The sequence below is a fragment of the Camarhynchus parvulus genome, chromosome 2 (assembly GCF_901933205.1).
Source record: "Camarhynchus parvulus chromosome 2, STF_HiC, whole genome shotgun sequence".
NCBI classification, from domain to species: domain Eukaryota; kingdom Metazoa; phylum Chordata; class Aves; order Passeriformes; family Thraupidae; genus Camarhynchus; species Camarhynchus parvulus.
The window spans coordinates 118,506,941-118,523,394 of NC_044572.1; the positions used below are offsets into that span (position 1 = coordinate 118,506,941).

A 16,454-nucleotide genomic window follows, 5' to 3' on the forward strand; every position below is an offset into this window, starting at 1 on the left:
TATGCCTGTAGGGACAACATGGCCTGGAAGGTGAAACCATGTATCAGAGAACCTGCGCCAGCAAACCCACCCAGCTGCAGCTCACCTGTACACTGCATTTCACCAGGCACGCCCAAGGGTGAAGCAGCCCATCTGACACTGTCTGCAATCATTAGGAAGGAGTCCAGCAAAGACTGGACTCCCCCAATTCCCTGTGCTACTGAGAAAATCTTGACAGGACTACCTCTGAACTACTTCCACTAATCAGAGGCCAGTAGGTTTGAAGGCAAATAAAAACCACAACTAGTTGTGTGGATTGAGGAGAAAATAGACTCACAAATGTGGAGACTAGAGTCTTTAAAGGAAGAAGGAACAATTTTTTTTGCTTCTTCATCACATTTTCAACCACTTTGCCAACAAAGGGAGAACATGGTCTGAAAGATCTGATATTTGCTTGCTCTTTGCTTGCCTTGTACCTTAAGAAGCTGATCTGTAAGCTAATAAAATCACCAAGAAAAGTTCTGTTATCCTCTTTTTTCTTCACTTCTGTAGAAATAACAGTAACTTTAGGTACCCTGAGAGAACCAGTGTAAATGTAATACAGAGCAAATCAGTATGTAGGTGTGCAAACATAACTTTAAATTACACTGGCTTTAGTCTAAAAACAGCTGGTTTTGCTAAGCCTTGTCTACTCAGCATAAAAGTGATCATAAATGTTTCATTAAAAAGTCTGCCAATCATTATACCCTGGACTTCTATCCAAATAAAGAGTAACACTAATGTCTATCTCAACAAACACTTAAAAGTTTTGAGTTCAAATTATGTCTGATGGTACAATAGATATTTCATGGTTTCTCCCAGTTCCAGCTGCATTTATCAGGCTACCCTGAAATGGCACAACCAGCATTTGCATCATAGAATCCAAGGAGGACACAACAGAACTAACAACACAATGGCATTGAGGCACATTCACTCTTGTCTTACACTATTCAATTTTATGATACTATTAAGTCTGTATCGTCAATTTGAATTCTATATGCTTAACTTTAATCAATTTGTAGCAACACTGCGCCCTTCTTCCCCAGGCAACTTGTCAATGATTATTACTTACTGTTACATTTTACAGTAATGGTTACTCCTTGAGTAAAATAAAAATCTCTACTACTTGTCAATCTTTTGATCTCTTCACATATCAAAATTAGCACAGCTTTTATTTGTCTTAGCCTTCAGAAAATAGTTTGCAGTACAAAACAGACAGGAAAGGAATAAGAAACAAAGAATCTTTCTCTATGAACTTACCCAAATACAATCATGTATTTGAAATCACATACCAGAATTCCTTCTACTTGTTTCACTTACACTGTGGAAGAGCATGTTATTCCATGAAGTTCAGCTTATAAAGTAGGTGTGACAATTGCAAACTCTAAGATGCATAAATACATGTGGTAGGGGTCCTGCAACCATAGGAAATAGCCTACCTGCTTGTTACAGGTACACAAACACTGACAATTCAAGGAAAAGGATGTCCTACAGTCACTGCTGCACCCTGTCATTTTAGAGGATGAGCGTCTATTAAAATCTCAATAGCAAAACATAATAGCAAATATAGGATGGCAAAACTGCCTTCAATTACACCCATACAATCCTGGATGACCCTGCACACCAAATCTAAGCATTTATAAATTAAAAACAAACTTTACCTTTAACATTCTCTCCAAATCCCATAGAGGCAGAAACTGAACTGTCTGTTTCTGTTTTGCTACTTGTTTTCTCTTTCATCACGTCATCATCACTTGACACATCATCAGAGTTCATCTTCTTTTTCTTTTTTTTATGTCGAGGAGGGAGCTTTTTCGGAAAGGTAAACATGGGAAATATCACAAGGAGCATAGCAATGGCACAAAGGAGAAATCCACTCCACCTAATGCCAGGAAAACAGAAATGGAAACAAAAGCAAACGCATTACATGAAACAAAAAAATCAAAGTTGCCATTAGAAGCTGCGCTGCCTAGAAAGACACACTTGCAAAAATATGAAAAACTAAGAGTAAAGAATTGAAGTGGGGGAGAACCTTTACTGCACTAAATTTACTGCAGTAAAAATACTGCACCTTCTGCACTTAATCAGAAGATGTTTCTGTTGGCTTATTTACTGAAAGGTATTTATCCAGCCCCCACCAAATTTTATTAAGTAGTGTCAGCTTTAAGTTACCACAAATTTTCAGTTTCGGTAATTTTTCAGTACCAAGTGCTGAGAATTAGATAATCACTTTGACTTAGCCTTTCACAGATAATTCCCAGTAGAGCAATATAGTATTTCTCTGGAGAACACAGAAAAAGCTATCTATTTCATGAGGAGATAAAATGTCCTGATAGATATATCAGGGCTAAATATTTTCTGCTTTCCAGTGCCCACCTCTCACTGCCCTGACTGTCCAATTCTCTCCCTTCACAACTGAGCTCCCAAAGCCTGAATGTAAACAACTGATGTACTACAATTCATTCCAGGGTTTATGCCCAAAACTCTGTTCTGTAACTGCAACCTGAAATAGCCTTCATAAAGGATTTCTTCTTCTCTCCCTCTGTATTTTAAATATGGGATATAAAAATAACTCTGAAACGATCCCTTGGCTCTCAGGGAATGACCTGGCACATCCCCACAGAAGGGACAATGTGTGGGATACAGAGCAGAGCTCTTCAGCTCCGTAGAGCTGTCCTCCCTGCAGCCAAAAAGCTTCCTGGACTTCACCACAGCACCACAGATGGGCAAAAGGGCCGCACTAGAAACTCCTGTGGAGTTAACTCGAGTCAGCAGCCAGAACACTGAGAGCAGAGTGTCAGATAACATCATTTCTCCTCTAACAGTGGAAGACTAAGGGAAACATAACCTCACATAGATGGTTCCATAAAGAAGGACAACCTCAGAATCCACCCCCAAAGTTCTTTTTACATAGTAGAAGTGCAGTTTTCCCTACAGACTCATCTCATTGTACCAGGTGTACATGGCAAGGTTTTGGTAGCAGGGTGGGGACTGCAGAGGTGCTTCTGTGAGAAGATACCATGAGCTGTCCCATGCTGGACAGAGACAGCTCCAGCCAGTTTTAAAACAGCTCCACCACTACCCAGTGCTGAGCCTATCAGAATGTTTGTGGCACCTTGGTGTTCACTTACTTAAGTGAAAAAAACACTGCACAGTAACTGTGTGAAGTGAAACAGCCCTGCAGACCCAAGGTGAGAGAAGAAGAGGAGAAGGAGCTCCAAGTGCAGAGATTCACCTGCAGTTGCAGGACAAGACCATGGTATCCACCTCCACACTGTGGGGATCCACACTGGAGCAGACTCAAGCAGGAATTGTGGCCTGTGGAGAAGAGCTCCCACAGGAGCAGGTTTTCAGGCAGGACATGTCACCCGCAGGGGATGCTGCAGGCTGGAACATTCTGTTCCTGGAGGAACGCCACAGAAAGGACCTGTGCTGGACTAGTTAATAAAAGACTGTCTGAAGCAGAGAAGGGGCAACAGAGACAAGGTGTTACAAACTGACTGTAACCCCCTTTCCACAGCCCACTGCATCATTCCAGTGGAGGATATAGAAGAGTCAGGAGCAAAGACGACCTTTGGGATAGGGAAAGGGTTGGTCAGAAGTGCTTGTGGGTTTCTTTTTAATTCTTTCTATCCTACTCTCTTATTAATTGGTGATAAATTAATTTCCCTACATGAAATCTACTTGGCCCATGATAGCAATTAGTGGGGGTTTTCCCTGTCCTTATCTCGATCTATGAGCTTTCCACTGTACTTTCTCCCTGTTCTGCTGAGGAAGGGGAGTGAGACAGCTTGATGGGCACCTAGCAGCCAGCCAAAGCCAACCCACCACACAAATCTACGCTGGTATTTGGAAATTCCAGTGAAGTCAATCACGTTACTATAATATCCAACCACAACAATGACAATTTTTTTCATTTCAAATCAAATTTCCAGAATCGCAGTGAGTTGACCCTGGCTGGATGCCAGGTGCCCACCAAAGCCATTCTCATCACTCCCCATCCTCAGCAGGGCAGGGGAGAGAACATGTAATGAAGGGCTCCCATTAGCTGCAGGGGAATCTCTGCTCTGGCACCCGGAGCACGTCCACCTCCTCCTCCTTCTTCAATGACATTGGGGTCTGCAGAGCTGTTTCTACCACATATTCTAATTACACTCTCTTGTGACTGCTGCTGGTGTTGCACACGTCTCTTTATTTCCTCCCTTCTTAAATCTGTTATCCCAAAGGTGCTACCCCCACCACTGATGGTGTAAACCTTGGCCAGCCTCCTCTTGGAGCCAGCTGACATTGCCTCTCAGGCAGAAGTGAAGTTTCCAGCAGCTTCTCACAGAAGCCACCCCGGTAGCCCTCCTGCTACCAAAACCTTGCTGTGCAAACCCAATACAAGAACAATTTTTACATATTTTTGTACTACCTTTACACTATTAATTATATATTTGTTCAAATTTTAAAACATTTTAAATTCTGAGTAGACAGAATTTCTTGCACAAGAAACAAAAAGCATTTTGCCTCATTTGTAATGCAAAGATATTGCAAACTTGATTTTTCAATGAAGACAAATTCATATGCAACGCTTTGCATGGTAAATGATTACACACAGGCAAACAACAAATAAACAGCCATGTGTAACACTATTTTTATTAGAAGCTTACAGGAAGCTTTTGCAAGGCAAATATAAGTGACTGAAAGTTTTGACTAATTTTGATATTATGTAAACAGAAAATCCTCTATTCATTCATTTTAGCTGATAACATACATGGATTAGAAAGCAGACTTTTAGGAGGATTAGTCAGCACTGTCAGACGAAATAAATCCGTAGTCTGTATAAAAATGTAGCAACATCCTTTGCAGGATCTCAAAGGCAGAAGCTGCAAAGGCAGTGATCAAAGAAACAATCTGTGCAATAATATGCAGAAATCTGCAACCACCCACTCAGGAGGAAACAGCAAAGGAGACAGGGCCTGTAATGTAGTACAAGATGAAATTCAAATCCAAAGGGACTGTTATAACAGCATACCAAATGCTGGAGATGTCACAAATGCAGCACTGGTTGCAATTATCTCACCATCTACACTTCACAACTTCCTGGAGAAATATCAAAGAATTGGAAAACAGACAAAAGACTGTACCAAAATAATAAGGACACCTACAGTGGGAAATTGAGAGGTCAGAACAGGAGCTTAATTTATTTAATTAATTTAATTAATTTTAAAAACCCTTGATTTTCTGTCTTCTGAAGTCAAAGAAAATATGCAGAAGAATACCTCAAAGGCATCCGCACAAGCCCTAGGACCTCAAATAAAGCAATTAAAGCTAAGGAAGGACCAGACAATGCTGAAGGAATTCCTTTAAACTTCTTGTGTAGAATGTTGATGAAAGACTATATAGGAAGACCCAAGTATCAAAAAGATTTTGAACTAGGAAAACACTCAAAAGTGTCAGCAGAAGAAAATTTGATTCAAAGCACCTGACAGATCGCCAAGGGCTACTCCACAACTAATGAGGTCCCTATACAGCACATTAACAGTTCTCAAAGACAACAACACGATGAATGATTTCTAACAGATACCCCTACAGTTACCACATTTGAATAAAAAACAGTTTCAAACATTTGATGGGCTGGCATAGACAGCTGGCTTGTAATTTAGCCCAGAGCACCTACAGAAACCCCAGGTGTGCAAAGCCCAGCAGCAGAAATCCAAGTCCTGTGAAAGTCAAGGAATAATCAGATCAGACATAACCCTGAAAAATAACCATTTTACTTTACCATGTTGCACGAGAGATAAACCAAATTACGTGTCCTGCTAGACCTCCTAGAAAGGAACAGCTCAAGAAAAAAAAATAGGCTATAATGCTTTTATTTTAGCCATATATCATAGTTGCTATACTCACTATTTTGTCTGCAAGCACTGCCTCCTCTAACAATGGAAATTGTTAAATTGGGTCCCACGATAAGTTACATTAGGAACCTTACAGCTATAATAAAGAAAAGATAGGAATCAAAGACACTAATTCACTTCAAAGGAAACAAGACTCAGAAATCTCATATATGACTTCCCACTAAGTTATCTCAATTGAACCATATTTTTAAAGTGTGTCAGCTAAAGTAAGTGTTGGGCTACTCTTACATTTCAAATTGTTAGATTGCATAAATAAAAATAAACTTGACTACACAGCACTTCCCTTCAAGGAGAAAATGTCACAATCCCAGAAATACAGTTCAGTGAAATGAAAGTCTATACTTCCAGAATTCTCTGCAACCAGGCAGTTAGAGAGTAGCAAGGGAAAAAGGTTTAACCCTCACACACCATAGGAGTCTTGATATTTTTTTAATGGGTAGACACAGATTCAGAAAGAGAAAAGAGAATGAGACACAAATGCCACTAAACTTTTATGAGAGGCCACCACACATTACACAAGAAATTATCAGAGACCTGATAGCAGTTGATACTCCTCAGAAATTTAAGAGAAAGAAGCGACACAGTCAAAAATGAAAGAGAAATAAAAAGACCTGAAATACCTGTCAAGGAAAGCCAGACCCTACAGATTTAATCAACAAGATAAAAAACGAAACTTGTGAATGACTTTTACTGACTTTCTTGCTTTGGCTATTTTACTTTTGCTGAAGCTGCTTGAGCTAAAATTCAGTTATATCAGTGTGTTATAGATAAAGTCAAAAGTTTATCCCACATTCATACAGCCCCACTGATTTCAATTAACAAATATATTTATGGGCCTGTTTGCAATTTCTGCCAAAAAACCTGATCAGATGCTGATTACCAGTTCTGACATGTCATTAAAAACACGTGAAGTGTAAGAATTTTACAAAGAATGTACAATGTTTTGCTTTGATTCCAAATCTTTTATACTAGACTAGTCCAAATTCTGACATTGCTGCACACTCACAGAGCAGATCTTTCAGTGAGATAAGTCAGTAGATAAACCAGAGCATGGAGTTGTTAACCCCAAGGCCACACTCAGCTCTCAGCTTTGCCTTTCTCTTGCTGAAAATTGACAAAACAGTGCAGCAATCCTCTTGGACTAAGACCAATACAGCAGGACTAAATCTTTAAAGGTTTAAGAAGCCACCAAAGAAAGAATTTTTCACATCAAACTGTCAGGAAAGATCACTGCAGAATAAACAGAAACAGATACAGACGGACTGCAAGGGCGCAGTGACAAACACTAACCCAGGGCATGAGAACTGACACTGCACCTTACAACTACAGAGCAGAGGTCTCTTCCTGGGATAACGAACTTCAGGTTTTTTCTGGGATTGCATGAAAACTTCAAGGCAGATTTATGATTTATCTGAGAAAAGGCAGTTAAAGCCTCCTCAAGACCTGCTTCCTCAAAGACACATTTCCAAGGAGGCCACATCTCAGAGGCTGCCTGAAGACATCAGCTAACAATTACAACGGCTACATCTCAGTGCTGCTGGAAGCCTACTCCTTACTAGAGAATAATGTGATGTTTACAGCATCTGCTGCCTAAACACAAGCCATCACCCTGAGAAAGAAAGACTGGAAAGGGCATGTTCTGACCCCATCCTATCTCCTTCATAGGATCAGCAAAGTGTAGTGTTTCTCATCTGGGCAGCAGAGCTCAGTGTTTCATGCTGCCTCCTCTGGAAAACCAAAGAGATTAATCCAACTTCCAGTAGCAAAGGAGTAAGTTCTGAGCAGCAGAGATCATCCACAGCCTCCTGCAACACCAATATCCTGCCCTGCCATCCCTGTGATGAGCACTGGCAGTTCCCACTGTGGTCAGGGACAGTCCTGAACAGCCTAACATAGGGGGTTTTCCCTGCACTGTTCCTGTGCACTCCTGTGGCAAACCTTTCCTCTCTGTCAGAGGCTAGTGTGTAGTAATCAACAGAAACATCTTCCTCAGCCTCCTTCTACAACCTTAAACAAGTCCTCAAGTGATAAAATCTTCCAACCTGTCTTAATTCCCTATGGGCAGCTGAGAGAATAGTTTTGAAAAATGCTTGATCCTTACCAGTTCCCAATGAATCGGGGATCGCTCTGGTCAATATACACAGTTGTCCTAGGATCAACATAGAAACCAATAAGGAGTCCTCCTAGTAAGTATCCAGCTGCAGGTCCAAGTGCTCCCATTACGTACATGATGGCTGAGGAAATAAAAGGTCAGAGTCACAGATCACCAAAATTAATGTTTCATTATTTATTTACGCATGAAATCACAAAATAAATTATCTTTCTTTAAACAAGAGGTTCGGTACCCTAAAACTTGAAGGTATCTTTTTTGCAACCAAGTCAGCAACTTCTGCCTAAGTCACATATTAGTAAGAAGATTACTGCTTTCTGTACATTTTCAGTCAAATTATGCAAGTATAGACTATTTTGGAATTCTGGATGGAAAGCATACTTGACTTGCACAAATTTTTTCCTATTTGGTAACATTTCCTTTAAATTAAATCAAAATTATTTAACATATAAATTTGAAAAAAGTCTAACTAATGGTAGAGAAACAGAAAAGCAAAGAATAAAAATTGTAATCAAAGAGAATGCACATTCTAAATTAGAATGTACAACATTCTAATTTAGTTACCATCAGTCTAATACTGTCTATAAAAGAATAGCCCATTTTAAGAAATCAAATATTCCTATTTCAGAGATTGACAGAATACAGGTTCACAAAAGGAAAGGGCTATTTAACTAACTTGTTATCTTTCTGTGATAAGGTCACCCACCCAGTGGATGAAGAAAAGGTGATGAATGTAGTTTTTCTGTAATTTAGGAATACTTTTGATACTGTCCCTCACAGCATCCCTCAGGATAACTTGTCCAGCTGCGGGATGAGTGGCTGCAGGCTGTGCTGGGTGAAGAACTGGCTGAAGGGCAGAGCTCAAAGGGGGCCACTGGTGTTGCCCAGGGATCAATTCTAGGGCCAGTTCTGGTCAATACATTTACCAACAACCTGCAGGCAGGAGTTGAATCCACCATTAGCACATTTGCTGATGATCCCAAACTGGGAGGTGCTGCTGACTCTTTGGAGGGACAAGAGGCTCTGCAGAGGAATCTACACAGACTGGAACACTGGACAGTGATTAATAGCATGAAGTTTAACAAGTCAAAACACCAGATTCTGCAGCTGGGACAGACTAATATCAAGCAAAAGTATAAACTGGGAGAGGAGTGGCTGGAGAGCCTCTTTGCAGAAATTGATCTGGAGGTGCTAGGTGCCAGCAGGCACAGCAAGAATCAGCAGCATGTCCTGGAATCCAGCAGGACAAACCCCATCCTGGGGTGCATCAAATACAGAATCACCAGCTGCTCAAGAAAGGTGACTATCCCACTGGTGCAGCCTCACCTGGAGCACTGTGTGCAGTTCTGGGCACCACAATTTAAGAAGGATGTGAAGGTCCGTGAGTGGGTCCAGATAAGGGCAACAAAGCTGGTGAGAGGGCTGGAAGGAATGACCTGTGAGGAGCAGCTGACTTGAGGCTTGTCTAGTTTGGAGAAAAGGAGGCCTCAGGGCAACCTCATTGCTCTACAGCTTCCTGAGGGAGCGATCTTTACTTGCTGTATCTTTTCTCTCTGGTATTCAGTGACAGGACACATGGCAATGGTTCAAAGCTTCACCAGAGGAGGTTTACAGTGGATTTTAGGAATCATTTCTTTAGGGACAGGGAAGTCAAACACTTGTGAAGGTTTCCTAGGGAGATGCCAGAGTTATCAGTGTGTTTAAGAGGCATTTGGACAATGCCCTTAGTAACAGGTTTTAGTTTCTGGTCAGCCCTGAAGCAGTCAGGCAGTTGGATGAAATGATCACTGTAGCTCCTTTCCAACTGAAATGTTCTGTTCTATTCCATTCCATTCCATTCCATTCCATTCCATTCCATTCCATTCCATTCCATTCCATTCCATTCCATTCCATTCCATTCCATTCCCCTACAATATCTCTTTCCTTCCTTAATACATCCTGTGGTACCCATTCCTTCTAAAATGCTTCTGCCCTGCTTTCTATAGGGTCTGGCTGTAAGTAAAAAAGGCAAGAGGGGTGGAAGGGTTGGTCTCTGCTCTCTGCCCATGTATCTTGTACCACCAAAACCCAGGCTCCAGCACAGCAACACCTGCTCAGCTGCTGCATATCCTCTAGCAACACATGAAAGAATTTATTATCTAATTCTCTGTAATTATCTCTCTAGATCCAGATGGTTACTGGACCAGTCCCTGCCCACAACAGGAATATAGAGACTCCATTCTTTTTGGTCCCATCCTCAATCAGACACGCTTGAGTTTCCATGTTACCTGTTACAGCAAATTATATCTCAAGGATAAAATAAGCGAAAAGGGATCACTAAATCTACCTGATTAAACCAAAATAATTTGCACATTTCCATCTTACACTTTGAAGTAAGAGAATGAAGAAAAGCAGCATTCTTGCAAGTAAAAATAGAACCTTATTGCAGCAAAAAAAATCACAGAAGCCACCACAAAAGGTAAAACTGCCTATACTAAAAAATGCTGCCAGACCACAAATTGATTAGAGTTTTATCACTTTTAAGTCTTTTTTTTTGTAAACACATTCTTGGTTTTTATGAAACTGCAACTTTGAATAAATAGATTTTGCTGAAGTCCTTTTCACATAATGGTTTTCAGAACTCTGTTCACTATTTAAATTTATTCCAGCCATGTTCCCTACTGATTGATTGTAAACAATTCTCTGTATGCCTAAAATGCTCCATCAGACATTGAAACTCTGTTCCTTAGCAGCAAGTGGCTAGATAAATCCCACAGTAACTGCTATTTGCAAAAAATCACATCATGAGGAAGGAAAAAAAAAACCCAACAACAAACAAAAAACTATCTCCACACTCCCACAGACAGTAATAAATTTTGTCCTACAAATGTTTCCTTGGAAAGTTGTTTCAGACAACTACAGCAAACTCAGATCTCTAAAATCTTTAGAGAGGAAACACAAAGGGAGTAAAAGACTGACCTGATCCATTCACTTTGGTATTCAGAAAAAATACTTATACTGCATTAATTCAGCTTTAGTCCCACCACTGAAAGCAGCAAAATGCAGCAACTGCTTATGTTTCAGATCACTACCCAAATAGAGTATTTTGTACACCTGCAAATTTCAGAGGGTCTTCCTTGTAAGCAGAAACATTGCACAATAAAGATAAAAGTAACATTGTACACTGTTCTGCTTTAGAGGAAGAAATCCTGTTGACAATTTCAGGAGTATTTTAAAATTACTATATGCTATTCAGGCTTCAAGATATTTTGCTTTTAATATAACTTACTGGCAAAATACCACTTTCTGAGTCTTTCGGAAAACACAGAGCCTCCACACTCCTGGTCGATGGCAGCAGGTAAGTTCATAAAATTGCCATTTTAAGATACAGCATCTTTTTCAGCATCTAATAATGGTCACTATCAGAAATTGGACACCAAGTGCAAGAAACTGACTTAGACTTATAAATGAGACTAAACAGAGCATGGCAAGCATAACATTTCAATATTTCAAAATAAGGTACTTGAAAGAATCTGCCCCAAACTTTCAAACCTTGCTGTGGAAGCGAAGGGCAAACCAGCTCCGTAAGTCACCCTGGCAGGCTACTCAAGGGTCCTGGACCCTTAAAATTCTGGTCACAGCCCTCACAGCTGTATTCAGGAATTGTGATTCCCAAGTAGCCCACCAGGATTACTGGATGATATAAAAAAGAAGCTAAACTGAAAACAGATTCAATTGGGGTATCATCAAAATTGTACCTGTTTCACAAATAAAAATTCCTATGGAGAATAGTTTCAGAATTTTTTTCCACTCAGAACACTAGAAGGTCTCCAGATTTTGGATAAAAAAGGTTCAAAAACATGTAGATGATACATAAGAATCCTCCTTTCAGCCTTCTGCCAGGGATTTCAGCTAACTCTTTTTGGTCCTCCCTCTTCAGGCTACGATCTGGGATCTTGCTCTAGGGAGTTGCACAGATGTAACAGCCAAGACCTTTCAAATGGAAGTAACAAACATTTTTATCAAGGGACATGCTGGAGTACTGTGACGCTGAGGCAGGGCACACAGTATCCAGATAATTTTTTCAAACTGCACCTAAGGAAATCCAGCATTTGTCTTATAACCTCACAGCCACAGGCTTGACTGGTGCTTAGATTTGCAAGCTGCCTTACTACTCCTAAGTCACAAAAAGCTATGTTGTAAAATAGCATTAATATGTCCTTTCCCGTGATAAAACAGAGGTGATGTATATTCCATGAGTTAAAAGCTCTACTCCAAACCACAAATCATCTTCAACAGATAAAAGGAGGAAACTATTGTTAATATAGACATATGGGCTACAACAATCTGAATCTCTTCTGATTGGGTTGCACTGGACAGCAGACTGCACCCTCTGAGTTCCTGCATTAGCCATGCATGTTCAATGCTGACAAGTTGTATCACAATTCTGTGGGAACACTGGTCTCTCTAGGAAAGCACATCTGCAGGTCACCCACTCCTGCCCAACTTCACAGAACCACAGAATATTCTGAGCTGGAAGCCCTCCGTGTTCCTAAGTGAATGGCCAGCACAGGCATCAAATCCACGACCTTGGCATTAACAACAGTACCATGCTCTAACCAACAGAGCTGATCTCAGGGTGACTTAGAGCCATCTGAGAACTACTCATGACATTCAACACAACCAGCTTAGACTGGACCTGGTAAAAGCTTTTCCCCAGAAGCCTGTTGTAGCTTGCTGCTGTCATGCAGCATTCCAAGTGTCCAGAGGAAAGCACAGGGTGGTTTACTAAAATTACACATCCTTTAAACAAGACAATTTCAAAGACCAAAGACCTTGTGGATTCTTTAAAGTCTTTCTCTGCTCCAAAGATCTTGGTGTTGTGGTTAAAAGTTGCCATTACCAAGCATATCTCTTCAGTGATGAGGGATAGCCATTCCCAGCCCTCCCAAACCTGGTCTTTCAGATCATTGCTCTACCTCTGACACAAACTGTAGATAAGTAAAAATATCCTGGTTTGGACAGAGTTAGTTAAGTGACCATTTTCACCCAAGATATCTAGCCATGGCAACTTTGATTCCTTGAAGCTTTGTACTGGAGGAGCTTCACTGCCTTACTGAGTATGTCCTCAGCATGGCATACCTCGGGCTCTACACCATACCAGCAAAAACTGCAGCTGGCTGTGGCTAGCCAGGCTTAGCCATAAATTGCCACCCCAGCTAAGATGCTAGATGGAAAAGGGAAGTCAGAGAATTAGTAACCGACTTACATAAGGAATCTACCTATCCACGTGAAAGATTAAGATAAACAATGTCATAAGATTAAACAATGTCATTCTTCACCACAGAAGAGTTATCCTGGGACATGCTGCAATGAATGCTGCCACTCCAACACCTGACCAAATTATATTGTTTATTGCTTTATTCATAGAGATTCTTCTTCAACAGGAGAAAGCTTTACATATGGCCTATTGCAGCACAGTCTTTTTGACTACAGTAAGATGAGCTGAATCCTTTGTGGGTCTGAAAATCTGGGTTCACATCAAGTGCATGAAAAAACTTTGTTGCCACAGAATTTTTTTTTAATCTACCTACACTACCTCATTTATTTAATGAGGCAGAGGTTGTAAAAATACTGTGAATGTCCTTTTCCTCTTCTAATCACACCAAAAGACATCTTCAGTAGGCTCTGTATATGGGAACATAAAACACATGTCCCTGTGGCACCCTCAAATGCATTTGTGAACTCTCTGACTGTGCCTCCTTACATTAGTCATGCTGGTACCAAGTAAAGTCACAAGTCACATTTTGTGATGAACAGAAATGACAAATTAGTGAGCTACAACAGGTTGGCTTCTGGGTTCTAAAAACACACTTTGCTTAAAAAAGTAAAAACAAAGGCATATATTGCTCAGTCCCTGTCATCTCCTCTGTGTGCACACACATGTCACCACACAGAGTTTATCACTGGAGGAGGAGGAACATTTCTGAAAGACCCCATTGTCCAAATCTTGGCAGCATATCACCATAGTACAACTGTTCATTTCATACATGTGTAAGACAAGCAGAATTTGACCTTTATTCTGTTTTCAATGGAAGTTTAGAATTTGCAAAATCCTGCAAAAGCTACAGGGTGTATCTATTCTGAAGGCATATTTTATATATGCATACAAGCATGTATATGAATGTTTGCTACTGTCAGAATAGTAAAGCAATTACAGAAAGTAGTAATAGACTTTGTAGGATATTTTTTAGGATATAGAATCATAATCCTTTTATATCTGTAGATTTCAAGTTCTTACTCCAAAATCTTAACAGTCATTAGCATGAGGGCATTGATTGGAAAACAGAGATGCAAAAGACAAAATCAATCCACTAGAGATGTGAAGCAGAATAGTAAATCCAGAAGTGTAATCTACTTAATTGAAGCAGTAATTCAGTTTTCTAACTGGCTGAACAACACTCTCATAAAAGAACAGCACAAAGAAGAATTTAAAAAAAACACCAAAAGAAAACATTCATGTGAATTTGCAATGAAAGCCCTGTGTATACAGATTACTTGTTTACAATCTGAGGACTGAGCTTTTACAGAAATGCAAGATGATCTTTATATAATCTTGAATATTTATGTGCCAAGAAATTTAAAGGGCTATAGGTTAAAAATAATAGTCGCAGGGTTACCACCTGGAATTTTGCAAGCAAGAGAAGCCCCACCATGCTCTGGTACCACCATAGCACCCTCTCCAGTGCTACCAGCAGACATTTCCTTGGACAGCTGTACTGTGCTGTCACTGGAGAACGAGCAGCACTGTTATTTCTCTAGGCTATAGAGCAGGTTTTGATTTCTACACAGAGCAAAGCTGATAGACAGAGGTTTCAAAGGGGAACAGGTCCCAGCTCTCCCCTGCTCCTCTCATGTCACAGCACTGCGATGGGATACCAAGGATCAAGCATAAAGGAGCTTTCAAAGAAACACTGCTCCCTTTCATGAAGGCATATTTACCTCATTCTGTCTAATTTCACTACACAGAAGCTACCCCTAAAAATATAAGGTTTAACTACTCTTTTGAGCCTGAGGACACAAAACTGAGTTGTGAGTAGAAGCCAGGCAGACTCCTCAAAAGCTTTTAAGTCAGGAAACCGGTTCACTTCCTTCTTTTCATCACAAACGCACCATCAAACGAATCTATACATGCTTTAGGATCCTTTCTTTAATGTGGTTATTTGCTCAGGAAAAAACAATGCTTTGAGCATTACTGCAGTTCAGATAATAATGTCCAGTTCACATCTTTAAATCACTTCCTTTCAAAATGCATTAGTGTTACATGACTTTAATAGTCTCTCAGATCCAGAGTTCCACTCAAAACAATAAACAGAGCAACAAAACTACTTCAGTAGCCTCTCTTGATCTTTGTATAGAATATATTTGTCCCTATTTTAACAAGCAGATTCCACAGATCTGGAAGACAAATTTATAGAGAAACATAATTAAAGCAAAATTTTACATGCCTGGAAAAGAAAATTAATGGTCCAGCTTACCACTCCATTAAAAATGCTGGAAGTTAAATAAAATATATTTCAATTTTATTTAAGTGACTTGCCAACCCCAGATGAAAAGCATCAGATTTTTACTTTTCTCTCACAGCTTTATTACTAAGATATCATTTGTATTAAAAGAGATATCATTCCCTGATTTAAACAGCTATGCTGCTTCATGCTTTGTATTCACCATTTGTGGTCATGTTCTAAAACATTATAATCACTTTCACTGGATCTAATTCTATTATATCCGTAAAAACTCAGGAAAGCAAGCCCAAAGAAAACAAAGTAAAATAGGCTGTCTGTCCCAATCTGTACTTCTTGTATACATTGCAGGGCTGCTCCAAGTCACTGCTATGCTGCAGAGCCACAGTGCCTACAAAGCCTTTCAACTTACACTAAAATTTCACAGACTCAGTACTTGTCTTTTGGTTACATCCACAGGTATATGCATCCAATCCAAAATTCAAAAATACTGAAAATATCAAAGAAGAAAAGCTTATACTTGCACCGTGGTATTTCAGCTTTACAGATACTTGGCTAAAGAAATTATTGCCCCAAGGAAAATGACTCCAGTGCTTAAAATGAGAGTCTTTATCTCTTTATTCCTAAAACCTGAGAATTGTGGAAGTAGGAATTCCAGGGGCAACTGGAGACTGTCCCATTCTTTAAAGACAACTGTTTTGCTTGGAACACACAAATATTACTTGTGGGTTTTCAACAAAATCTGTCTTTTCTCTCTTTATATTCACCTATAAATAAACATTTGCTGATAATATTACCAAGAATGACTTGCGGTTAGCAAGCAAATATGAAAAAGGCACATCTGTTGAAAAAGATTAGTGAAAATGGCTGCAATTTCTGAGTGCAATTTCCTATCAGTGTGATTAACTGAATTTAGAAACCATG

General features: G+C 39.9%; 1 protein-coding gene across 1 annotated transcript in view; it reads right to left on the minus strand.

Annotated features, from left to right (window-relative positions):
- Window positions 1-16,454, minus strand: part of SLCO5A1 (solute carrier organic anion transporter family member 5A1) — a 68,548-nt gene that overhangs the window by 27,350 nt on the left and 24,744 nt on the right. The window contains exons 3-4 of the mRNA XM_030964411.1: window positions 8,020-8,152; window positions 1,680-1,900 (exon numbers count right to left, since the gene is read on the minus strand). Coding sequence (XP_030820271.1) covers window positions 1,680-1,900; window positions 8,020-8,152 — 354 coding nt within the window. The remainder of the gene's footprint in view (window positions 1-1,679; window positions 1,901-8,019; window positions 8,153-16,454) is intronic.